The following is a 26,005-nucleotide window of genomic DNA, read 5'->3' on the forward strand; positions in this document are numbered from 1 at the left end:
CACATTAATGGCCACAGTGACGGAATATTTGAAGGCTTCACTAAAGAATCTGAGAGAGTTGGAGAGAATCCTCTTGAACTTCATCCTTCTATTCATCTGTTCTTTATTCTGATTCCTTCAACCCTTTTACCCTATAAAAATATTCCAGGATAGACTCAATGGAGCTTGAAGTATTTGGGCAGAAGACACAGAAAAGCAGTCACAATTCCAGCCAATACTTAACCTCCATCTGCATCATTGTCCTTATCTGTAAAATGTTGATATGATAATAGCACCTACTTCCTTCCCAGTAAGATCCAATGAGGTTAAGAAGTGCCTTGTAAATCTTTAAACATATAAATACTACCTATCCTCTGTAAAAATAATTTTAACACTTGTTTTCAAAATTTTGAGTTGAACTTATACTTGAAAAATCATATCAATACTGATATTCTTTACTATAAATACAAAGAAGTTATAAAGAGATGCATAACAGAAAACAGATATAGTCCAGTCATAAAGTAGGAGAGAGAATGAGAAATTAAATTCTAATATCAAGACTCCAAAAAAAGGTCTCCAACATGTCGGGTAGATCTACTTCATGGGATTTTTAGGTCATCAACAGAAGTTGCATAAGAAAGCACTGATGTATTGCCATTTACTGGAAAGAATACTAACCTGCATTCAAATATAAAGGGACTTAGTGTTTGTGATATAGAGTGCTAACTCCCAAAGAAAAGCAAGTGATCATATTTCTGATGGTTTGCCTGTACTGTTTGTTCTTTTCTCAGAGTGTAGAGAATAGCAGTGCCCTGATTCCTTGGAAACTTCCCAGGATCCTAACATCTCTGCTTAATGCCCATCATGCCTAAGCATTAAAAAAGGGAGAGAGAAACAATCTTCTAATTTAAGTCCTTTGCCTCAGTGATGTCTTGAATCCATCATTTTTAAAGTCAGTTGAACATCATAATGTGGACCATTAATTAGCATGAGAGTAGACTGCATGTGTACTGGCACTTTTGTTTTAAAACTAAAGGTTCATTTAACTGGTGACTATCATCCTTGAGAGTGGCAATTTTATCAAGCCAGGCAAAGTGATAATTTGTGCTTTGTGTTGGTTGTTTGCCTTCAATACTAATACTTTTGTTTTTTATTATAAATAAAATATAACTCTTAACAGTTAACAATAGAAGAAGGGTTTCAAATGATCATTAGGCTGAGAACATTTAGCATATATTAAAAATGTGCTGAGTACTTATTATCTGCAAAATATTAATGGAGGGGAGTGGTCAGGGAAAAAGTGCTACATAGAGAAGGATGACAGCTTTTTCCATCAAAGAAAATCCCAACAAACCTTAGGAGTTTAAAAGAGTACAGAAATGTTAACATAGAAACAACTGTATTAGTCAGTTAATACATTTAGCCAACTAAATAATTTATCCATCACAAAGCAAGGACTTCTACCAGGCTGGCCAATTTCAGAATATTCAAGGACAAGAAAAAATGTCAATGCTTTGGCCCCAAGTGATATATAACTGAATTATTTTCTTGTATTACTAATGCCTTTATAATACTTCTCTTTGGGTCTCATCTAGAACCAAGGGAGGTTCACCTTTGCATCATCTGGCCATTTGGCCAGATGTTTGTAACTGAGATTCCCTCTGTGAATCTCGTCCCCACCCCCCATTCCTGAAGTGGAAAAGAATATTGTTCATGGAATCCTGAGTTTCCTTCAAATATTGCTATTGGCCTAGCTCCCACAAGCTTTAAGACCTTGTTGGAAGTCAGGTTAACTTGTGGTAGTTGTTCTCCAGTTGTGTCCAAATCTTCATGACCCCATTGGGCATTTCTCAGCAAAGATACCGGAGTGGTTTGCCATTTCTTTCTCCAGCTCATTTTATGGATTTGGAAACTCAGGAAAACAGACTAAAGTGACTTGTCCAGAGTCTCACAGCTACTAAGTGTCTTGAAGTCTGATTTTAACTTAGGAAGATAAGTAAGAATAAGCACTCAACCCACTGCTCCACCCAGCTGTGTTCCACAGGATAATTACTGCCACAATAATTCTCTAAGGTCCTTAGATTTTGAGTTTGTCAAGAGCCAGGAATGCATTCAGCCTTTCTTTCGATCTTCCCTCTTACCACAGTGCCTGGCACATAGTAAGCATTTATTAAATATTTACTGATCGACTAACTAATGAGTATGATTCTATAAATCACCAAAGGAAAAAAAATCTGCCTAGGACCTCAGAAACAAGACGGGGCAGGGGTATGTCAAAATTTGAAGGGGGGACAGCTTGCAACAATAGGAACAGTGAGTGCTAGGCCAGCAATTTCAAGAGAATTACAAAACTCTAGGCTGAAGATGTGAGAAAGAATTCCCACATCTGGACTTCAGAAAAGGAGCTGTTGGGATCCCTTACTGAGATTTCCTAGAACAGCTTGGTCCCATTCAAACAACTTCCTAAGGGTTAGGAAGCTAACATGGAGGGTCTAAAAAGCTGATGTCTCTAGGAGATGGGGAAGGGGCAGGGGCAAGGGAAAGGAGAAGAGCTCCAACATGTCTTACTAAAGAGTGCTATCTAGTGGCGAGAGCTATTGGGTGAGAAGCATCTTCGCCCTGGCTCATATTTGTGGAGGAAGAAAAAACTGATTTCATGGTTTCCCCATCTTTCTACCTTTCAAAAATGTTCCTTGGTCAACTGGGATCCTGAAAGAAGAAAGCTCTCTGGAACTGATCATAAAATCATAGATTATATAGAGAGAATTGCAAGGGACCTTAAAGGCCATCTTTTGATTATCATTTTATTGATGAGGAATCATGATGAAGTTAAGGAATTTGTCTGGAATCATACAGCTACTGAGTATCTGAGGTGGGATTGGAATACAGATTATTCTGATACCAAGTCTAGCACTCTATCCACCAAACTGATATTATTGTTCATTTTATTAACAGATTATTTTTACATAACTTTCATTTCCACACATTTTTCTCCTTCATTCCCTACCCAGGGAGGCTTTTCCTTGTCACAAAGAATTTTTTAAAAGGGGGTGGGGGGAGAAACAGTTTATTAAAAGTCCTCTATACATTGAATTTTAGATTCTTGAGTTGGAAAAGCCCTCAGATATCATTTAAACTGAGTCATATAGTAAGTATATTCAATGTAGAAATAGCTATTATTAAATCAAAACATCATTTGTCAAAAAGTGGGCTCCACATAAAAACCTGAGACCAATGTTAACTGGGAAAGTAGCAACCTGATAAGATCTAAGGGACAGGAAGGGAACAGGGCTGAAGAGGAAGATATTGCCAATAAGAGGCCCTTCCCACAAAACAACAGATGGGTCCAAGATAACACCTCCTGCTCCTTCTCATCTCCCTGAAAATCCACCCCTCTATTCCCTACTCTATTTTCCCATCTCAGAGAAAACAGGATTGCCAAGAAATAAAGGGAGGAAAAACTCCTCGGCTAACAAAAGTGCAGGCTGGAGTCAACTCTTCAAATTCTCGAGTGCCTTGGGGGCATTGTGCGCAAGGCCTGTCTCTCTGTGGCAGCCTCTGACCAACCATTCTCACCTCCAACTCCTGAAACTCCCGGCAGAGACAACCACATCATGCTTAGTCTAAGCTTAGGGCTGCCTGTCTCGGCTTTGTCGCCATTTATGGTATCTGAGTTCTGTTTGGGCTGGAGACATCAATAAATCGCCCCTGCAGGGAGGGGAGGGCTTCATGCATCCAAAGCTGTCCTCCGAGCAAATCTAAACACAGCCCCATGGCAGATTCCTTTCCCCTTAAGCCTCCTGGCACAAACCTGAGTGCCAGAGGGCATAGCTCCTCCCCACCCCTCAACTGTAACGGGTGCCCGAGGGGATGGCCCAGCCTCAGGCCAACCATTCCCACTCCTTGGGGAGCCTGGGCCAATTTAGAAGCAGGAGGTTGTGGACAAGCAAGGGATTAACCAGGCCGAGAGCTGAAGCTGGCCGAGTGAGTGAGTGAGTGGCTAATGAGACATGAAGCAAGGTCCATAGCCCTCTCTTTGATCACAACTGATCTTTGAGGGGATGGGGATAGGGAGGAGTGGGAGGTGCCACATGGTAACAGGGAGAGAGGAATGAAGGCCATCCACACTTCTTCTAAGAGGCCAAAGGGCTGGCTCCCCTGATCCTGAGAGCAGGAGCTCTCAGCTATTCCTTCTTCGAGCTGCACTAAAACCATTTCCTGGACTGCCAGTGAGATTTCAGCTGGTCCCGTCACCCCCTTGTAAAACAAGGGCATTATGGGACGTGGCCTCTGAACTGTAGCTCAAAAGGCATGATTCTGTGAGCCTGAGTCCCTGACAGGCCTGAAATTAGGATAAATATTAACTGTTGGATCCATAGTAAAAATAGCCAAGAAGAGACAGGAATGGCAAGAGCTATGAGAAACAAGGTTTTAGAGTAATTCTTAGGTGGTGCAGTGGGTAGGGTGTTCGATTTGGAGGCAGAAACACGAGTTCAAATCCTCCCTCAGATCCCAACTACCTGGGGCAAGTTATAGGGCACACACAAAAACTCAGTTTGGAGACAGTCTATAAACATTAGTAGTCATGCTCCAGTGACTTCTCCTACCTGCCCCACATTCTCCAGTCTTTCCAATACTTGTCTTCCAGGTAATTGTTAGTGTTCAAAATGGGGATAACAATAGCACCCTCCTCTCTGAGGCTCCACCTAAAATCTTGAGCTCAGTGTTAACTAGGAAATTAGCAACCTGGAAAGGGACAGGGAGGGGATGGGGCTGAAAAGGAAGCTGTTGCCTATTGGAGACTCTTCCAACAAAACAACATATTGCTTGTTTTAAGGATCAAATGAGATAACATATGCAGAGCACTTGGCAAAATTTAAAGTGATACATAAGTGCTACATATTATTCCAGGATGATGAATTAATGATCTGTCTTCATGGATCACAGACATTAAAATTTACAACTAAAAGGAACTTAGTGGTTATCTGGTCATTTTACAGATGAGAAAATGGAGTCTCAGGGAAGTGATCTGTCCAAGATTTTATGGGCAGTTGAGTATAAGAATATATTCCTTTGACTCTAAAACCAGCATTCCTTCTACATGACACTCAGGTCCATTGAAGGACAATTAATGTACTCTGGGATGGGATGGAGCATGGGACTAATACACTGTGACCTTTCAGAATTATCCTGCCCCTTATACAGGGATTTGGGCTTCAGTCCCAAGGTCAGTGAGCTTGAATTTATTTCTAACACATGCATCATCTTTAACCAATGTTAGAGATATGATCAGTGAAAGGGAGCATGATATAATAAAAAGAGCACGGAACTAGGAATTCTGAATCTGAATTCATGAGACCCGAGTTCAAATTCCATCGGATTCCTATGATATTTGCATGACCTCAGGCAAACCACTTTTTTGGTTTTTGTTGTTGTTCAGTCATTTCAGACAAGTTTAACTTTTATGACCCCATTAGGGATTTTCTTGGCAACGACTTGCCCAGGGTCACACATGTAGAAAGTATTTGAGACTAGATTTGAACTCAGGAAGATGAGCCATCCTGGCACTACATGCCCTGTGCTTGATTCCTCACCCGTACAATGAGAAAGGTGGACTAAATGACCATTAAGGCCCCTCCATGTCTACATCTATGATTCTACAATCTGACTATTTTCGGTATTTTTAGTTTCCAGAGTAGGGTCCATAATCACACATTCACTGGGAAGGTCTATAAAGGGTTCATAAGAAGAAGCATCTGCCACATACAGTGTTGTCCCAAGAAGTAACAAGTGCTCCCTGAGTCCTCCTAGAGTTTGGGATCTGATATGGGGACAGCACACACACACATACACACTACAAATTAGTTGGATCCCAACAGGATATGACCAGTAGGACAGAACTAAGCAGGGGAGCAAGTAGGTCCCTGCTAGATATTGCCTAATGAAAACAGCCAAGAAATAAGGAGAGGATACCATTCTGAGGGAGGGTGAGCTATCTTACCTGACAGAGCTGAACCTAGGGGACAATTCCCCGAGGGCTTCATTAGGGACAGTCACTACTGCAGAGCTCCAGAGCTTCCCAGACAGTCTGAGCCTCTTCTGGCCATGGTGGCCTGGGAGGCTTTCAGAGGGCTAAGTGACACACTTGTGGGAAGATCACCGAAAGGCTGTGGTAATCAGATTACTGGGACATAAGGCCAAGGTCCTGTCTAAGTACTGATCCGGGAGTTAGCAGGAGGAGGGGAGAAACCAATGATCATTTATTATGACCACCCTGCCCTGTGCCCCTCATCACTAAAGTACTGTTTGCTTGTTTTCTTTTGAGACTGTTAGGTTGTTTTGTGAATGGGTTTAAAAATGCATCCTCAATCTTTCGTTTATACCAAGTAGCCAAACAGATAGAGCCGTGGGGTTGGAGTCTGGAAGACCTAAATTCAGGCCTCTTCTCACTTATTGGCAGTGTAACCCTAAGCAAATCATTTGCCTGCCTCAGTTTCTCCAATTACAAAATAGGAATAATAATAACACCCACCTCCTAGGGTTTTTATAAGGATAAAGTGAAATAGCTGAAAAGCATTTGGCAAACTTTAAAGAACTATGTAAATGCCAGCCATGGCATCTGAATATATGAATATTCTTTACTATCTACTGATCCTCTTCCTTCTTCATTTAGAAGCAACTAAGTGCCATAGTGAATAGAGCAGTAGACACAGAATCAAGAAGACCTGAGTTCAATTCTTGCCTCAGACACTTATGAGCTGGCTTTTTTTTTTTTTTCCATCCAAACCCTATTGAGATTGCTTTGGATCAGAACCAAGTCTTTCATAGCTGATCATCATACATTCTTGCTATTATTGTGTACAATGTATTCCTGGTTCTGCTTGTTTCACTCAGCATCAGTTCATGTAAATCTTTCTAAAATCAGCTTGTTCATCAATTTTTTTTTTTATAAAACAACAATATTCCATTATCTTCATAAACCACAACTTCTTTAGCCATTCTCCAATTGACAGGCATCTATTCACTTTCCAATTCTTTGCTACCACAAAAAGAGTTGCTACAAGCATTTTTGCACATGTGGGTCCTTTTTCCTCATTAAGAATTTCTGTAGGATACAGATCCAGTAACGGCATTGCCTGGTCAAAGGGTATGCATGGCTTAATAACCCTAAGCATATTTCCAGAATAGTTGGATCACTTCACTACTCCACCAACAATGTAGCAGTGTCCCAATTTTCCCACATCCCCTCCACCATTTATCATTATCTTTTGAGAGGTGTGAGGTGGTAAGGCAGAGTTATTTTAATTTACATTTCTTTAGTCAATAGTGATTTACAGCATTTTTTCATATGATTATAGATTGCTTTCATTTTGTCATCTGAAAATTGTGTTTTTATCTTTTGACCATTTATCAATTGGGAAATGACTTGTATTCTTACAAATTTGACACAGTTGTTTATATATTTTAGAAATGAGACCTCTATCAGAAACACTGGCTGTGAAAAATTTTTCCCAGCTTTGTACTTTGTTTTTAATCTTCTTTTTATTGGTTTTGTTTATGCAAAACCTTTTTAATTTAGTGTAACTGAAGTTGTCCATTTTGCCATATATAATGTTTTCTAGTTCTTCTTTGGTACTTATGATCTATTTAACCCTGAACTAATCCCTTAATATCTCTTTGCCTCAGTTTCCCCTGCTGTAAAATGAGAATCATAATGAGGATCAAATGAGATAATATTTCTAAAGCACTCAGCACACAGAAAACACTCTATAAAAGCCTATTCTATTCCCTTTCGCTTTTCCCTTCCCATCCTTTGTGACAAGGAACAAAAAAAAAATGAAAACAATCAGCAAAACAATCAACATATCAATTAAATCAGGCAGCACAAGTAATATTCCACACACAAAGACTTCCACCTCTTCAAAGACTGGAGAAAGTACATTTTTTTTTAAACTAGAAGTTTTTAAAAATTCTACTTTCTATGTGTGCAACCTGTTTCTTCCCTCTGGGAGTTCTGAAAGGACACAGAACTTGTCCCTTTGCTCTGCATCTTCCCTCATTCACCATAGCTTGCCCCAGAAAAATACCTGCAGGGAAGGTGGGAAGAGAGAAGACCTTGAACATCTCTTACCCATGGTAGGATCTATGTAACTTTTAACTTAAAGATGCCTTAAGCAGCCTTAGCTGCTTCCCTATCAAAACATTTAGAAGGGGGTCTTCTTTTAATACATCTACAATGAAGCTACCTATGGGGGGTCGATTACACTTTTGAGTGCTAGATATTGCTCTTACCCTGGACCTTAACCTGGGCGCTACAGGATGCCCGGCCTGAAGGGTTCTCAGCAAAGCAGGTATAGAGACCATTGTCCTCAGGTAATGCATCTTGTACTTGCAATTCAGCTACACCACCCTCAAAAGTGGTGTGGGCATACTGGATAGGCCGATCTGTTCAGAGAGAAAGAAAAACAGACGGTCAGGATGACTTTCTTCAGAGGTGATAACTGCCAATATTTCAGAGCCAAATTTTTTTTCAACTGGTGGTAATGGGGGAAAAGAGATAAGCATGGGGGAAGGAGAATGACAGGATCAAGAGGCAGGGGGAAGGAGCTAAGAATGTCCTACAGGAGAGGGGCAGGGATGTGGGGCTGTTTGAGAGAGAAAAAAAGGTTTGAATGTGAATGGCAGAGGAGGCATTCAGGAAGGAAAAGAGAATTTTCTAAGTATTCTAACATTAAAATGAGTTCAAAAAACCAGCATTGATTATCTCACAGAATCCTAGAGCTAAAAAGAATCTTAAAGGGGCCCCTGGCCCAGGGCCGGGTCACCCATCAAGCTGGACTTTCTGCAGTTTAGAAAGATGGGCTATAGGCATAGAGTATATTTAAATTTAAATTTCTCTTAAGACAGTAATTTCACACTCTAACCTCAATCAAGTATTGAACAATTTAGCCGGAAAGTTCTTCTATGTATCTAATGTTTGGGGGTGGGGGGGAGAAGGGAAGAAATTGTGATTAAGAGACTTACCCAGGGTCACCCAGCTATCAAATGTCTAGAATGTCTGAGTCTAAATTTGAACTCAGATCCTCTTGATTCCAGGGCCAATGCCCTATCCACTGTGCCCCCTTAATTTTTTTTTAAGTTAAATCATCTCTTTCCTCTTATAAAGTGAGAGGTTACCATCTGTCCAGGAATGCTTTAAAACTTAAGTTCTCAACCTAAGGTCCATTAATTTCTTTGTTCTTTTTTTTTTTCTTTCAATTTTTTCCTTATCTTTTCATTTTAAAAAAATGTTGAGCTCCAAATTCTCTTCCTAACACTCGCACCCCCACCCCACAAGAAAGCAAGCAATATGATAGGAATCATACATGTGAAGTCATGCAAAACATATTTCGTATTAACCATGATGAACTTTTAAAAATTTTTTTTGATAAATTTATTTCACTATAATTGGTTTCCTCTGTAATCCCACGTGTTTTTTTTTTTAATTTAAAAAGATTATTCTCACAAGGGGTTCATAGATTTCACCAAACTGCTAAAATGGAGTTCCATGTTCCCTGAGTCAAGAACTCCTGCTCTAGAGAAAGTACTGTGTAGAAAAGGGAAAATGGATGAAATGACTTCTAGAGGTTCCTTTTTCTGCCACATGTTTCTAAAACTTTATCATTTTAATACTTGATCTTTTAGTTTCCAGGAAAAAATAAAAAAAATCTCATTATTAGAGCTTCTGGCTTGAGAACAGGAATGTGTCCATTCTCCATGCAGGGAACAATTGACAACTCCTGTTCTGTGCCAGACCCTGGAGTCTTGGTTTGTACTTCATAAAAATGAAAGGGGGAGTTTGGTGGGGGAGAGAAGTATTCTTGACATAGTTAATTTTTTTCTTCTGTAAACACTTGTGTCTCCATGACATCTTTGCAAAGTTTGCAGGCTGGGTCAATACAATGGCTAAGCAGACCAGTTAAATGTCTTCCTAGAGGTTTTTTTTCCTTCTTTTAATAGGAAGAAGAAACAAATTTCTAACTATTCAAACATTAAAAATGGTTCAAATGGTAGAACACTGGGAGTAGGAAAGCTACATTTGTCACAACGCAGAACCCCAAAGTACTCCTCACTAAGAATTTAATTCTCTCTTCCCGGTTTTGTTGTTACAATACAACAGATTTTATCTTAGTGTCATTTCTTCCCTTATCAAAGGAGTAATTTTCTTTGTCCATAGGGACCCAAAACTAGATAATGGTATCCAAAGAGAATGGTTGCAAATGCTCAAGCCAAGACCTGGTCCCCAAATTCTAGTCAAGGGTGAGCTTAATAGCAACTGGAAATGAAATTGATCTTGAGTACCCCCTGGTGGAGTCGACAGGAAAATGCAGAGGCTGATAGGGGGTGGGTAAGGAGGGGGTTAAGCTAAGAACACAGCTCTAAGTAATTGATAGAAATCAAATCCACCTCTTGATCTATGGGATAATTTCACTGTGATGGAAGGGACTGAATTAGGCCAGACCCTTGTTCAGATCCTGATATGCTGTGTTGTAGCTGGAAGATGGACTCGTATTCAATTTAACTCACTAACTCATCTGTTAAGCATCTACTATGAGGCAGGCATTGTACCATATTCTGGGGATACATTCCTCTCTTACTGGACCCACTTTTCTATCTATCCTGAGCACCTGACAAAGAGTCTGCACTTCTGGAGGTCAGAGACTGATTAAACTAATTTAGCCTTAATTAATTACTAAAGGGTCTTTAGTAACAGTTTAATCTTCCATTTGTACGCTATAGTGTAAGGTCATAGGATCATCAATTTAAAGCTAGAATGGATTTTAGAGTCTATCAAGTCCAACTTCACATTACAGATGAGGAAACTGAGGCACAGAAGGGTTACATGCTCTGGTCAAAGTCACACAGTTTCTAAATGTTTACTTTAATTGAAAACTTTACCAAGTTTTCCACTTGGGTTCAATTTTATAAGTCCAAGTTGGCAGAGACATGGCTAAGCTTTTCTTCTGGGGAAAGAGTAGATATTTTGGTGGAATGAGGGCTCAATATGACTCAATGCTGTGACATGGCCACCAGAAAATCTAATACCATATAAGGCTACATTAAAGGAAGCAGCATTTAGGACAAGGATGGTCATGGGCCTGTTATGCTTGGCTAGAACAATACCTGAAGTACTTATGCTCACTTCAAATCTTAAATACGACATTGGGAGCAGCTAGGAGGTATAATGGATAGAGCATCAGCACTGGAATGTAGAAGACCTGAGTTCAAATCCAACCTTACCAGCTGGGCAAGTCACTTAACCGCCCCTGTCTTTATAAAAATGACACTGAGACGCAAAAGCACCTCCAGAGGAGGACAAACAAGATGGCAAGTTCCTGGCATAGAAAGAAAGGAAGTGGGAGTATTTAGCTCAGAAAACAAAACTTAGGAAGGCCTGGCATAGGGGATGGAGACAGGGGTATGCTAGGTCTCTTGAGAGGTGATTGTTAAATTTTAAATTGTTAAATGTGAGCTTTTTAATCAGAAATTGGTAAGCACTACAAATTAGGACTTGCTTTATTGTTTTAGGTTTAGCTTAAGAAAATGGAGAAAATGTTAATATTTAAAATTAAATTTAAAATGTACATACATGCAAATATGTCCTTAAACATTTATGTCTACATAAACACACTCATATGTGTACGTGCATATGCATGTGTGTACACAAACTGTAGAGATATGATTTGCCTTAGAGCTGATTGTTAAATGTTTACAGCATACTACTAACAGAAATTAGCTTTATCTACTTGTTCCCAGAGGGTAAAACCAGGAGAAATGGGTGGGAGATTGAGGGGCACATATAGGCTTAATGCCAAGAAAAATGTGATAATGATTAGATAAAAGGAACCCTCCCTCCCCCCCTTTCCCGAGGGAGTCCCTGAGACCTTAGAGAGGAGATAATGCTGGGATCTGGTGTCCCCTGAAGCCCCTCCCCAAACCGGAATTCTGTGCGGCCCCTGGGAAGTGATCCAGTTTAATTCCCTCATTTTACTAAGGAGGAAACCGAGGCTAGGAGAAGCGCTGTGATTTGCTGAGATTGCATTACGGAATCACCTTTGCTTCCTTGACCCAAATGGGGTCACAAAGAGTCTGACCGTATAGAACATTGGCCAGACCACCACCTCCTCTCCCTCACCCGGGGCTCAGTTCTGGACGCTTCTGTCAGTGAGCCCGGCCACTGAGGACCGTCCGCATCCTCCCGGCCCCCTGAACTCTAACTGCCAGTGCCTGGGAGAGGCGGAACTACAAAAACCAAGTTAGAGATACCTCGTAAACTAAACAGCTCTATTTAAATGTAAATTAAATTGAAAATCAAATTTAACTTCCATAGATAAAGAAGCTAATGTCCATAGGAATGGGAGAGACCGCCCAACACCGGATAGCTCCTGAGGCCGAGGCGGGACTAGCGCTCCGGCTCTCGGCCCCGGTCCGTCGCTCTCTCCGGTGCCGGCCATCAGCATCACCCCCATTTACCGATTCCTGCAGGCGGGCCAGAGCGCCGTCCGCTCAGGGGCCCGGAGGCCGCGCCCGGCCCGGCTCCCCCCGCCGCGTGGCCCGGGCCTCCTCCGGCATTAGCCCGCTGGAAAGGGAGGGGCCGTGCCATCGAGGCCGAGGAGAGCCAGCGGCCGCAGTCAGACCCCGCCGAGGCGGGTTACCAGCAGCCGCCCGGAGGCGCTCCGGCCCGGCCCAGCGCGCCGGGCCTGTCAGCCCTCCAGCAGCCAAACGGGCCTTACCGTTGAGTAGCCAGGTGACCCAGGGCTCGGGCCGGCCTTCCACGGCGCAGCGCAGCACAAAGTCCTCGCCCTCGATGACTGTGCAGCCCTGGAGGACGCTGGAGAAAGCGGGCGCCGTCCCAGGGACTCGAGCTCCTGTAGGGGAAAGAGCGGTCAGCGGGGGTCCCCGGCGCCCCAAGCCATCCGAGGGGCTGCTGGAAGCGGGAATGGGGGCGCGGCCTACGGGGTCAGGTGTCCGCGAGCCCGGACAGCCGCAGCGGGCCGCCCGGAAACTCGGGAAACTAGTGAGAACGCGCCAAGGGGCAAAAGCTGAGGGGCCGCCCGCCCCGGGTATTATCTAAAGCGAGCCAGGTAGAGCACCAGGATGCAAGCGGGGCCTCCGGGTTATCCCCGAGATGTCGCAAGGTGAGGGCCTGAGTTCAAATCTAGCCCTAGACACATTAACCCTTCGACCTTGGGCAAATCACCCAGCCTTAAGTGCCCGCCTACACATCGAGGTGAGGGATGTGCGCACACGCGTGCACCCCACGGGCCGCATTTTAATGAGTCTGCATTACAAGAATGGCTCTAGAGAGCTGTGCTAGAGAAATGAGCAAACTGCTAAGAGCATCCTCTCCAGGAGTCAAGGTGTGGTTCAGGCTCCTTCACTACAAGTTCTCTCCCTCTCTGTCTCTGTCTCTCTCCTCTCTCTCTCTTGTCTCTCTGTCTCTGTCTTTCTCTGTCTCTGTCTCTCTCATGGAAATAACTGTATTTAGTTATGTCTGTATGTGTTATTTCCCCCCACAGAGATAATATACGCTCCTTAAGGGCAGAGACAGATTTTTTTTTTCCAATATCACAAGTGCCTAGTAAGTAGAAGGTGAATTGCAAGAATGATAATCACGAACATTTATAGAGCATCTAAGGGTTTGCAAATCCTTTTCCATGTGCCATTCCATTTGATTCTCACAATAACTGTGGTGAATGGTATTATTATTATTTTACAGATCAGGAAACTGAGATAGGAGAGACTGTGCCTTCTCCCAGGACAGCAAGCCCCTGTCAACAGCCTGGCAATGTATCTGAGATACAAAGAAAGGCAAACCATAGGCCTGCCCTCAGTGAACTCATATTCAAGTGGTGGAGACGATATGGAAACATACAAGCTATATAAGGGAAAAATTAGAAATAACCTTAAGGGAAAGCAGCAGGATTAATGGAGCCTGGGGGAGGCTTCCTGCAGAAGATGGGATTTTAGCTGAGACTTAAAAGAAGCCAAGAGGTGCAAATGAAGAAAGAGAACAGCATTCCAAGCACAGGGACAGAAGGGGAAATGCAGAGACAGGAAATGGTGCTGTGTTTTTTGCAAGGACAGAAGCTTTACCATCTTTCAGGAGCCCAGACTGAGCTTCCACTCCCTGCCTGTCCCTAACATCTCCTGGGTCAAAGTAACCTTTAGAGTTGTCACTGGGACATGCCTTTACTATATCTTTAGCTTTGTCACTAATACATTTTAACCAGATTCCCTGAGCTGTATCTCAGGTAGCCTGGTGGATAACGTGTTGGACCTGGAGCCAGGAAAATTCATTTTCTTGCGTTCAAATCTGGCCTCAGATACTTACTGTGTGACCCTGGACAAGTCACTTAACCCTACTTGCTTAAACTGAGGTTTCCTCAACTGTAACATGAGCCAGAGAAGGAAATGACAAACTACTCCAGTGTCTCTGCCAAGAAAACCCAAGCGGGGTCGTGAAGAGACACGACTGACAATGAGTGAACAACAAAAATATTTCTATGATGGCATAATGAATCTAACACTGGCCTTAGAACCAAAAGTCCTAGATTCAAATCTTGCTTCAGATTCTTATTAAGAGCATGACTGTGAGCAAGTAAGCCCTCTATATGTCAGTTTTTTAACTATAAAATGAGAAGGTTGGACGCAATACTTTCAGTTAATTCTAATTCTATGATCACAGAACTTTGGAACAAATGATTTTGAGTGCCATGATTTGAGTGCCCTGAAAAAGGCAAGTTCTATTTCATGACACAGAGAGTCAGCCCATGAAAGTCATTATTCTAAGGGGAACAGGCAGAAAATATAAATAGATTCAAAAAGGTTTAAATAAATTCATGGGTGACAGATCCATAATAGGAAACATGGTTGTTTTGGGATGTGTTTCTGTCCTTGAAGCTTGACTTCCAGTAGGACAACCTTTCCCTGTCTCTCAGACAAAGTTTTACAGACCAGTGATATGCTCCAGAATTGCAGTTTTCTCCTTGACCTATTACTATTTTGTTCAAAACATAAATAAGGCCCAAGGCATTCATCATAAACCAATTACAAATAACATAGTCCTTCTGGGAGGGATCCAACATTTGGGAAAGATGATCCCGGCAGTCAGTGATAGATTATTCACAGTCTATTAGGATAGAATAAATTAAGATAAAAAACACTGATTACTATAATATGGAATATTACAAGATCACAGAATTAAAGATTTAGAACTGGAATGGATCATATTGTTATTCGGTTATTTTTAGTTATGTCTAACTCTCTGTGACCCCTTTTGGGTTTTCTTGGCGAGGGTACAGGAGCAGTTTGACATTTCCTTCTATAGCTCATTTTACAGGTAAACTGTAAACTTGATTAAGTGACTTGCCCAGCTAGTAAATACCTGATCCTAGATTTAAACTCAAGGAGATGAGTCTTTCTGATTCTAGGACCAATGTTCTATCTAGTGCACCATCAAGCTGCTTCGGAACCACAGAGGTCACCTATTCAAACGCTTTCACTTCACAGGTGATGAATCTGTATCCCATAAATGACATGATTGCCTCAACATCACACACAAAGTAAGCCGAACTAGGATCTCAACCAGATAAAAAATGAAGTGCTTCCCATGTCCTAAGGAGGAAGGCTATAACCCACAGAGGAGGAAGGGAGTCAGGAGATTACTTCATGACATAAGTGGCCCAGTCTCAGTCAAGCTTAAAGAGTGAGTGGGAAATGAACAGACGAAGAGAGAAAGGGAGGTATTTCGGGTATAAGGAACAGTGATATTTAGCTAGACTATAGAAGGCATAAAGACAAATACTGAAATAAGATAGAAAACACAGGATGGCACCAAATTGCAGGGAGTCTTGAATGCTAGGGAAAAGAATGATAGTTACTTGGAGGACCATGAAGAGTCATTGGAGATTTCTGAGCAAAAGGGTGATTTGATCAGATTTGTGCATAATACATTTGCCTCAGAATAGGAAATGGATAAGAGTGACTACAAAGGTAGAAAAATGTCAGGAGAAAATTTCAGTAATCCAGATAGCTGTAGCACATTAGCAGGAATGGAGATAGAAAGCAGGGTACCGCTTATGAGAAATAAGAGAGAAGACTCAAAGCTTTAAGAGCCAATTTGTCAAACAAAGGAGTTAATGGGATTCATAATCCAGCAAACAGAGATTGTGAGACCAGGAGGAAGACCAGCTTTGGGGGCTGGGTAATACAATGAGGCAGGTTTGCACATAATTCAGTTTGAGGCACTAAGTGGGACTCCCAGGACGAGATGTCTTGTAGGTAGAGGGAGATGCACATCTGGCAAGAGGGGCAGTCGGGCCTGGAGATGGAGACTTGGGAGTCAGTTGAAAAGATGTATAACTGAAGTCATGGTACTGAATGAGATGGTCAAAGGAGAGAGATGATCAAGGACAGAAGATGTCTTCAAAGCCAATGGAGAAGAGAGTGGATAATAAAAGGAAATGCTTCAGAGGGTAAACTTTTTTGAATTGGGAAGGGACCATAGAGATCATTGATCTAAAACCCTGATTTTACAGATGAGGAAACTGAGTCATGGATAGGTTAATTAACTAGCAGCTGATTGTGCAGCTAAGTAAGAGGATGGAGTAGGACGAAATCAAAAAAATGGCCATTAGGTTTAGTGATCAAGAGGTTACTTGTGACTTTTTTGGAGAGCAGTCTCAGATTAATGCAGGTGGAAACCAGTTTGATGAAACAAAGAAGTCCAGGGAGGAGAACTCTAGTTGGAGTCAAAGGATGCTCATATCCTGCTTCTTCTACTAACCACCTTAATGAAGTGGTGGTCTCACTTTTTTTTTGTCTCAATTTTTTCACTGATAAAACAAAAAGATTGGACTAACATGACAACTAAGATGTCTTCTCACACTGAAGCTATAATCCCATACTTATAAGGGAATGAATCAAAGCCAAGTGGAATATGAGGAAGTTTTCAAGAATTTCTGTCTGTGCAGAAAAGAAGAGGGAAGGGATGGCACCCAAAGCAAGGGCCCTAATAGGGTAAGAAGGAGCCATTGGGAGTGACAATACAAGAAAAAGAGAGAAAGAATGATTATTGGAGAAAGGGCTTGATTAAACTGAAGAAGGCAAAAGAGAATAGAATCAAAGCCAAAAGGAGAATGATTAGTCCAATGATTTTTCTGTGACCACTGAGATGGTGTAGAAAATAAAGAATAAGGCTGTTTTCAGAGGCAGAGCATGGGATTTATTGGAACTTTTGTTGAGTGACCTTGATCTCAGTGAAATAAGAAGCTATTTCACATCATGAATATTCCTAAGCAGCAATAAGGATATAACCTGAAGAAAGAAAGGAAAAGTTTTAGAGTTGTTATTATGAAAAATGAGATAGAGACTTCATGAAAGGAAATGTGAGGATGTGTCTGGCATATATGCTTGATATGTGGAAAAATTTGTCCCATTTGCATGTCTCCTCATGCAATGATTTTGAAGTATGAAGTAGTGTTCAAAGTGAGATTGAAAATCAATATAAAGAGATACAGGTTTCCCTATATTACACTCTTCAACCCCTCCCAATCTCATATCACTTAAAAGTAGTCAGAGTTAATCCTCAATCAGCTTAAAAATCTTGAAGTTTTCTCATCTATGAAATGAGGAAACTGGATTAAATTAAATTAAGGTTCCTTCCATTTCTAACTCTATGATCTTAGAATCTGTGCACATAGAATGAAATCACTTTTAAGACTAGAGTGAGTAGATATGATTATCTTTCCCCCAAACAACTTTCTCTTTGGCCTTGGAATAATATGAAAGATGTTTCTGCAGGAAACCCAACTACCTGATTAAAGTCCCTGACTTCATAGAAGATTATGAGGGAAGAAGATAGAGATAAAAGAAATCTTCCAGGTAAATCGTCTCCCCATGGAGAATTAAGAGGCAGGTAACAGCACCTGCAGATACACTCACTTCTGACTGTCAGCATCCACCGGCTGGTTACACGACCTTTACTGTTATAGGCTATGCAGCTGTAGCTGCCACTGTCTTCCATCTGAGCCTTCTGTAGGCACAGGTAATGGGTAGCATCCTCATCTTCATATATCTGGATCCCTTTGCTTTCTTTCAGCAGGGTATTGTCCCGGAACCATTCCACAGTTGGCTTTGGAGTTCCTGAAACTACACAAATAGGTAATGGTTTGTAGAGATCATATAATGGTATTAGTAACTGGGGGTGGGAGAGATGAGTAAATAAATGAGAGCACAAAGCCTGACAATCAAACTACCCCTACCTGTCCACTCCCTCCCTCTTTTTACAATGCCTTTTATCCCAAGGAATGTCACATGAACGCATTTTTTCTTAGCATCCTTTTCCTAGTCATGGTCTCACTTTGTAACTTATTGTGAAAAATTTCTAATGACAAGTACCAAAGAACATTTTTTGAAACCCTCTGTGGGTTACCAGAGCCAAAGAAACAGAGCAAGCCAGAGACATGAAAGTCAGGACACAAACAGAAGTTGGACTAATTTCAAAGTGAGGAAAATGGCATTTGCAAATGGAAGCCATTCCTCCTAAGAAGGAAAGCTTAACATGCTAGGCCCAAGGCGAATCTTATATAACACAAGTGGGCTAGATTATGACATAATCATTTTTAGGTCTTGAGTTACTGTTTCCATAGGCCCTTGGGACCAATATTATCTCAAATATTGGGAGTTGTGCTTGCCCTGAAGGGCACAGGAATACAGTACCTGGCAGTGACAAGAACAGGGATTATGAATATGATGGACAGCTGTGGGAAAGAGGGAGCGCTAAATCCCTCAGTGAACACTTGGTACTGGTCCAGGAATACATTTTGCTAAAAGATGATATTTGGGGAGCAAAGGATTATGGTTATACCAAGCTCAAGGTACAGCCTGTTTGCTGGGCCTTAGCTACAGGAAACAGGGAATTTCCAAAATATTTTGACTTTTGTCAGACTGGGAAATCCTTCATTGTGTTAACTATTTCCTGAAGTTGGAGGCTAGGTCTCCTTGCCTTTGCGATTCCTCCTAGTATACCCATGGCTCTGAAGGGCCCTAAGGAACTTGGAATAGAAAATAAATGAAATTAATGGGGGAAACTATGAGACCTTAAGGAAAATATTGTTTCACTTACCCTGACTTCTAAACTTGACTTCGTCTCCTTCCTGGATTTCCTGACTCTCAGGCTGTATTAAGAATTGAGGAGATGCCCCAAAGGCCTTGTTTCTTTGGTTTTCAAGGGTAATTTTCTTGGTGGCTATTTTGGTCTCCAGTTCCTGGCTCTTGGAATCACGTTCCTTTGTCAGAGGAGATCCTATAGACCGTGTTGTGGGCTTCTTCTCTTCCCCTTGAAATGGGAGGTTGCCCATGACTTGTGGCTTGAATTCCACAGAGGTCCTTACAGACTGCAGGATGATAGTGCTTGATGTCTTCTGAAGCACTGGGGCCACCTCTGGGACTTTCTCATTCAGCTTGCAGAGGGGCTGTGGATGAGACTCACTCAGTGACTGGGCTGGGCTGTGGGTTCTTTCATTTTCTCTAGAGAACTTTCTTGGGAGGTCTGAGTGATTGTGACTCATTTCTATACTTTCTAGACCACTCAGGTGGGGATGTTTTGAGGTTTTATCAGCTGTCACCTTCTTAGTTTCTGAACTTCCAGCCACAACTGCATTCAAGGGATATCTGTGGTTAGAAAGAAAGAGGGAATGAATTGGTTCAGAGAAGAAAAGAATCATCAGGACACTTAGAGACATTATTCATCACAAAGTCAGAAACCAGGAATTGTAAAAACCTCATGTAGCCAAAAAGAGTTAACACCAAAAAAAATCCGTCCCATAATGGAAGTCATGTTCCACGGGCAAGTGTTAAAATGAATAATAACCCCTAAAACTAACAAGTCTGAGAACCACAAAAAGTCCTGAACAATAATAATAGTTTGTACAAATAACATTTATAAAATACTTTAAAGTTTGTGTACATGACTCATTTAATCCTCACAACAATCTTGTGAGGCTGATACTATTTTATGTCCATGTTAAGATGAGGAAACTGAGGCTGAGAAAAGTTAAGGGATCTGCTCAGGGTCACATGGTGAGTGAGTGTCCTGTTAGGAATTGAACACAGGTCTTTCTGACTCTAGTATTCTGTCCATTGTGCCTCCTAACTGTCAAATGACGGAAGAGATCTTGGAGATCATCTGTGTCAAGAAACTTATTTTTAAATAATAATACTAAAGACTATGAAAGGTAAAAATGACTTGGGATCACTTGGCTTATAAGGCACAAGAGCTGGGATTTAAACTGTACTTATTCAGTAAGAATAAACCATGCAATTAGGATAACATGCAAAGAACTATGAGTGGATATGCATGTATGCATGCACGCACATATGTGAACATAGTCTGTGTGTATGTATGTATATGCATGTGTACATATAGTTATATATATATTATAAAGGTGTATATACAGTAAATACAAGCTATACAATTAGGACAACATGCAGATAACATAGATGTATGTGTGACTTGGGTGTATGTATATATATATATTATATATTAAAGTACATATACAAATAGTTATAAATATATATTATATTAAAAGATATATACAGTAAAGACAAACTATATAATAAGGACAATATACAAATAATTACATACACATACAAAAGACAAGGACCTGTGCCCTTTTTTTAAAGCATAGAACCTGATATATAGTCAGTGCTTAATAAATGCTTGATGACTAATAAAGTTCTCAGCCATTTTTCGTGGTGGTACAGGTAAGAAGTAGTATTTTTGGATAACTCCTTAACATTTCTATGTATCTGGAATGTATTAGGTCAGCATCATTTCTCCTCATGATTCTGGGCTCATTCCTGGGCAGGGAAATGAATTCCCAGAAACATTCTGAAGGAGGTCAGGAGGAATTTGAATCACATTCACAATCTCCACACAGACATCAAAGTTGACAATTCTCAGCTCCACTGTTTTCTCAAAGTATTTCTGCTCCTGACACTATGGAATTATGTGGAAGAAAACAATAAAGAGGAGCCTCATATCTGGGAATCATTTATGGTGCAGAGATTGGAAGACTAGGTTTGGAATCAGAAGATATGAGTTCATATTCAGGATTTGCTGCCAATTGTCATATGATGTTGGGCAAGCTATTTAACCTGAGGAAACTCAATTTCCTCATGTGTAAAATACATTTACTCTACATACCTAAAAAATGTTAAAGGTCAGTGGGAAATAGTGGAATGGAACTATAATGTAATACAAAAACGTCAAGGATAACTCAGCTCACACAAATATATTATTACTATAATACTAGTATAATAAACAGTGATAATTTCAGAGAAAACCTTAATACTATTTCCTTTCCTTTTTCAGCTCATTTTAGTGATAGAAAAGTCAATAATCAAGAGAGTTAAACATACCTATTTGTCTTATCTGTACCTGGAAAAAGAAGAGGGAAAAAGATACTGTTAATAAAGCATCTTACTATGCAAAGGAAAGATAAAACAAGGTCTCTATGACTTTTCACAGTATTTTAACATCCTCAAACACTGAATTATCTTTGCCCTTCCTATACCCTCACTCTAGTTACAGGCATGGGAGATCTCTTTCTTAAAATGAAAAAAAAAAAAAGAGTACAATGTACATATATTTGCCCTTGGTCATTATTCCTATTTAAAATAAAAAACATTGATTATAACTGTTAGACAAGAAAAATAAAAAGAAAAAAAAATAAGTACATTCGTTTTTATATTTAACCTAATTTTGTATCTAGATAATCTAAGAAAATGAACCAAAAAGTTATCGAATATAAAAAAGACAAGTACCAAAGCTTCAGGAAATATGATAAAATCCATAAATATATTTCCAGATGACATACAACTAGTAAATACAGAAAAATACAATCTATTCACCATGTTAAATTAATTTGTGGAATAAAAGATGCATTTTTAAAAATCTAAAAGCCTAATGGGAGAAATAAAGGGATGTTTAAATACTTTGAGGCTAGCTGGGAAAACCAATAAATTATTACTAAAATCTACATGGAAGAATAAGCAGAAATAAAGAGGAAAATACATAAATGCATGCATATATACTTCAATGCATAGAAATCTACAGATATATATGCAAACTATAGCTTTATAAAATGCTGTAAAGCCTCAGATTTCTAACCTGATCACCTAATTGCTGTCTGCCTCATTTTTCTGATCTGTAAAATAATAAAAGTAAGAGATCTTAATGTCTCAGAGTTGTTGTAAGGATAACGTGAGATATTTGTAAAGCACTCTGGAAACATTAAAGTGCTATATAAATATTGTTATCATTGATATTATTATGTGTAGGGTACACCAAAAATCTTATTGAGATTTCATGTTATTAAATGCTTAAAATGGTACCAAGATTTCTGGGAAATCTTGTATCATACGAATATTTGTATCACATATATAATGTATATTATATGCATAGAAATAATATGTATGAGTCTTGTTCAGTCATTTTACTCATGTCTGACTCTTTGTGACTCCATTTTGGATTTTCTCGGCAAAGATATTGAAATGATTTGCCATTTCCATTTTCAGCTCATTTTACAGATGAGGAAACTGATATAAACAGGATTAAGATATGTGCCCAGGGTCACACAGCGACTAATCTGAGGCCGTTTTTGAATTCACCAGGCATCTGCACCATTTGGCTGTCCCAAGGTGTGTGTGTGTGTGTGTGTGTGTGTGTGTGTGTGTGTGTGTGTGTGTGAGTGTGTGTGTGTAAGTATATACACACATTTATACATATGTATATACACTATATATTTAGATGTAAATGTAAAATATGTTCATACCACATAATATGGAGCTGAAAACAAACAAGAATCACTAATATGACCTAGAAAAATATTCAAACTACAATAGGAAATTGAAACAAAATGGAAATAAAAGAACAACAAAGAGAAGGATCTCTTTATTTAGTACTTGTCTACTTGCCTTTTAATTATTTTTCCTCACTAAGCATTCTAGTCATTTACTTACTGTATTAAATATCAATGATGAAAAAAACTGTGTCTGCACAAATTTCACACTGACAGATACATGATGGGATAAAGAAAATCCATGATAAAACCTATTCATAAAACAACTAGAAGAAAGCAAAACAAGATTCATGGTAGATGGGAGCAGGGGAAGGGAAAAGCTTTTATGCATTTCAAAAAGAGAGGTTTTTTTTTATTTTCTTCTTTTGGATAAGCTAATTTGTATATTTATCTTGGGAGTATCTCTTAAGGAAATCCCCATTTCTGCAAATGACAATCTTAACAAGTTGCCACCAGCACTAACAAGTGAAGTGACCTGCTCAGGTTAGCATAAGTCCAAGACATTAGAATTAAGTACTTTCTGACTCCGAGATCAGCTCTCTATTGATTACTCCATCACTACTGACTTTTTGTAGTAAATGAGTTTAAAAACCAACTTAAGAGAAATCATTTTATATACACACACACACACACACACACACATATATATATATATGCATAATACTATATATACTAGAGATAGCACTAGATTTGACATAATAAGAGCATTAGAGTTGGAGGAAGAACTGGGTTTCAATCCTAGTTTTTCCACTGAGAGGGATCTTTTCCCCCTTCCATTTCTTTTCTCATTATTTTAAAGTTAAATTCTTAATAGCAGAACCACTGGATGAAAGGATCTCATTGGTTTTATAACTATTGTGTATTTCTATATTTTTTAATTATCTTTGCCAATTTTATGGCAAATAGTGGTACTTCAAAGTTATTTTAATATTTTTAAAAAAGGATTGCAGATTGTCAATGTTGTAAAATTACCCATGCATATATCTAGTAAATAAAAAACTATTAATTAAAAAAAAAAAAGATAGAAAAGGAGATCCAAACTGCTTCAGACAAGTACTACTTATTTTTATCAAAAAGATGTGTTCTGACAAAAGAAAAGAGAAGCACTGGGGGACATTTTCCAGGCTGGTGACAAGGCTTCAAGAAGTGCTTCAAGGGGAAGCTGGGGGGAGGAGGGGGAGCCACAATCTTTGTATCAAATTTCTTGAAGAAGTATTTGATATCCAAAATACATAGGTGTATATAAGACCAAAAGCCATTCTCCAATGTAGAATGTCAAAAAATATGAACAAAGAGTTTTTAAAAAGATTGTTCAACTCTTAACAAAAATAAGAATGTTCTAAATCACTAATAAAAAATTTAAAATTAAAAAAAAAAAAAAAAAAGGATTGCAGATTTAGAATTGGTAGGGCCTTCACTTACCATCTACTCCAAGTTATTTCAGGTCCCATTACTATTACTACTGTACCACAAAGAACGTGAAGCCTAACAATTGTAGGCCAGTGATCTTGACCTTGATTCTTAGGAAAATTATGAAGCCTATGATGAAAATTATGTTAACACTGAGAGGAGGAAGCAGTGATGTCAAAGGAACAGCCAGGCTTGATCAATAATACCTCATGCCAAATCAACTTTACTTCCTCTTTTCTCAGGATCCCTAGGTTATTAAACCAGGAGCAGGTTGTAGAGACAGTTTACTTAGGTTTTATCAGGGCATTTTACAAAACCTGTCTTGCTGATTTGAGGGACAAATGGACTAGGCCACATTCAATTAGCTGGATTTGGAGCTGCCTGAATAATGGGACCCAATGAGCAATCATTCTCTTTTTCCTTTGCTGGATTCTTCTCCAAATCAGGTTCTCTAATTGTAGGTGTCCCTCAGGCTTCTTCTCCTTCTCTACTCCCTCACTTAGCAATCAATGCTGATAATTCTCAAATCTACCCTGTACCAACCTCTCCACTGACTTCCAACCTACATCCAATCTGTTGCCAATGCCTGTCAAATTCACCTTTAAAATATCTTTCCAATATGCTCCCTTCTTTCCCCTAAAACTGCCCCTATTTTAGTGCAGGTCCTTGTCATCTCATGCCTTGATTACTGCTGAGTCTACCCTCCAAATCTCTCTTCTCTCTAATGCATCGTCCACTAAAGGGATTTTCCTAAAACACAAGAATGATCATGTCACCTCCCCCACTCAAACTTCAGTGGCTCCCTATTGTCACCAGGAACAAATGTGAAATGCTTTGTTTTGGCATTCAAAATCTTTCATAGCCTAGCTCCCTTGGACCTTCCCAGTATTTTTATCCTCTAAGGTCTTATTATTCCTAATCTGGGACTATTACTCTTTCTATTCACTTCTTGTTGATTTTTAATTTAATTCTGAAATTGCTCCCCCCCCACCCCAATCCTCACCATTTCTTTCCCTTATACCTTCCAATATTACAAAAAAAAAAAAAAATCATTTTGCTTAAAAACAAAAACCCAAATAAAACAACTTTGACCCTGTTTCCCCTTATAAGTGCCATACTATGCCATACTATGAGATGGACTACATGGTTACTAGTGCTGATTCATAATTGGAGGAAGGAGGATAAAGATGGATGCTTAAGGTATAAGTGAAGCAGGAGTATAAATTTTTAAAGAGAGGGAAGTCAGTCATGGATGAGATTAGGGAAAGAGACAGGAGAGCTTCTGCAAAACAGCTCTTATAGTGTTTTTGTTATAAAATTAATAAAAAATATATATATATATGTAAAAGAATATTCACAATGCTATGTGCACACGCTCAAGGAATCAGTGGGTGGTTCTGGCGGTACTCTCTTTCGGGCCCAGCAGCATCTGGAAGTCCCCAGTCCCCAGCACCTGTGCCACCTGGACCGTACCTTGGATGATGAGCTCTGAAGACATGGATGCCTTCCCTGCAACATTCACTGCTATGCATGTGTAGACACCCACGTCAGATGGCTGGACCTCCTGGATCTCCAACACTTGTACTCCAGTCTTCTCAAGCATATGGATCCGGGCACTTGGCTCCAATGGGACTTCCTCCTGTGGGTAAATGGGGAATAAGATATCTAGGTAACAAGAGAAAAGTCCCCCTCAACCCAAACTCTTGGGT

At 39.9% G+C, this 26,005-nt stretch overlaps 1 protein-coding gene across 7 annotated transcripts in view; it reads right to left on the bottom strand.

The window, feature by feature from the left end:
* The window catches only part of MYLK (myosin light chain kinase), a 424,364-nt gene that overhangs the window by 156,897 nt on the left and 241,462 nt on the right, over positions 1-26,005 (bottom strand). For all 7 annotated transcript variants that reach the window (XM_074301410.1, XM_074301411.1, XM_074301413.1 and 4 more), the window contains 6 exons: positions 25,770-25,935; positions 21,445-21,463; positions 19,148-19,695; positions 17,965-18,171; positions 12,753-12,887; positions 8,272-8,424 (listed from right to left, as the gene is read on the bottom strand). In XM_074301410.1, the coding sequence (XP_074157511.1) occupies positions 8,272-8,424; positions 12,753-12,887; positions 17,965-18,171; positions 19,148-19,695; positions 21,445-21,463; positions 25,770-25,935 (1,228 nt within the window). The remainder of the gene's footprint in view (positions 1-8,271; positions 8,425-12,752; positions 12,888-17,964; positions 18,172-19,147; positions 19,696-21,444; positions 21,464-25,769; positions 25,936-26,005) is intronic.

The sequence above is a fragment of the Sminthopsis crassicaudata genome, chromosome 3, assembly GCF_048593235.1.
Source record: "Sminthopsis crassicaudata isolate SCR6 chromosome 3, ASM4859323v1, whole genome shotgun sequence".
Classification (NCBI taxonomy): domain Eukaryota; kingdom Metazoa; phylum Chordata; class Mammalia; order Dasyuromorphia; family Dasyuridae; genus Sminthopsis; species Sminthopsis crassicaudata.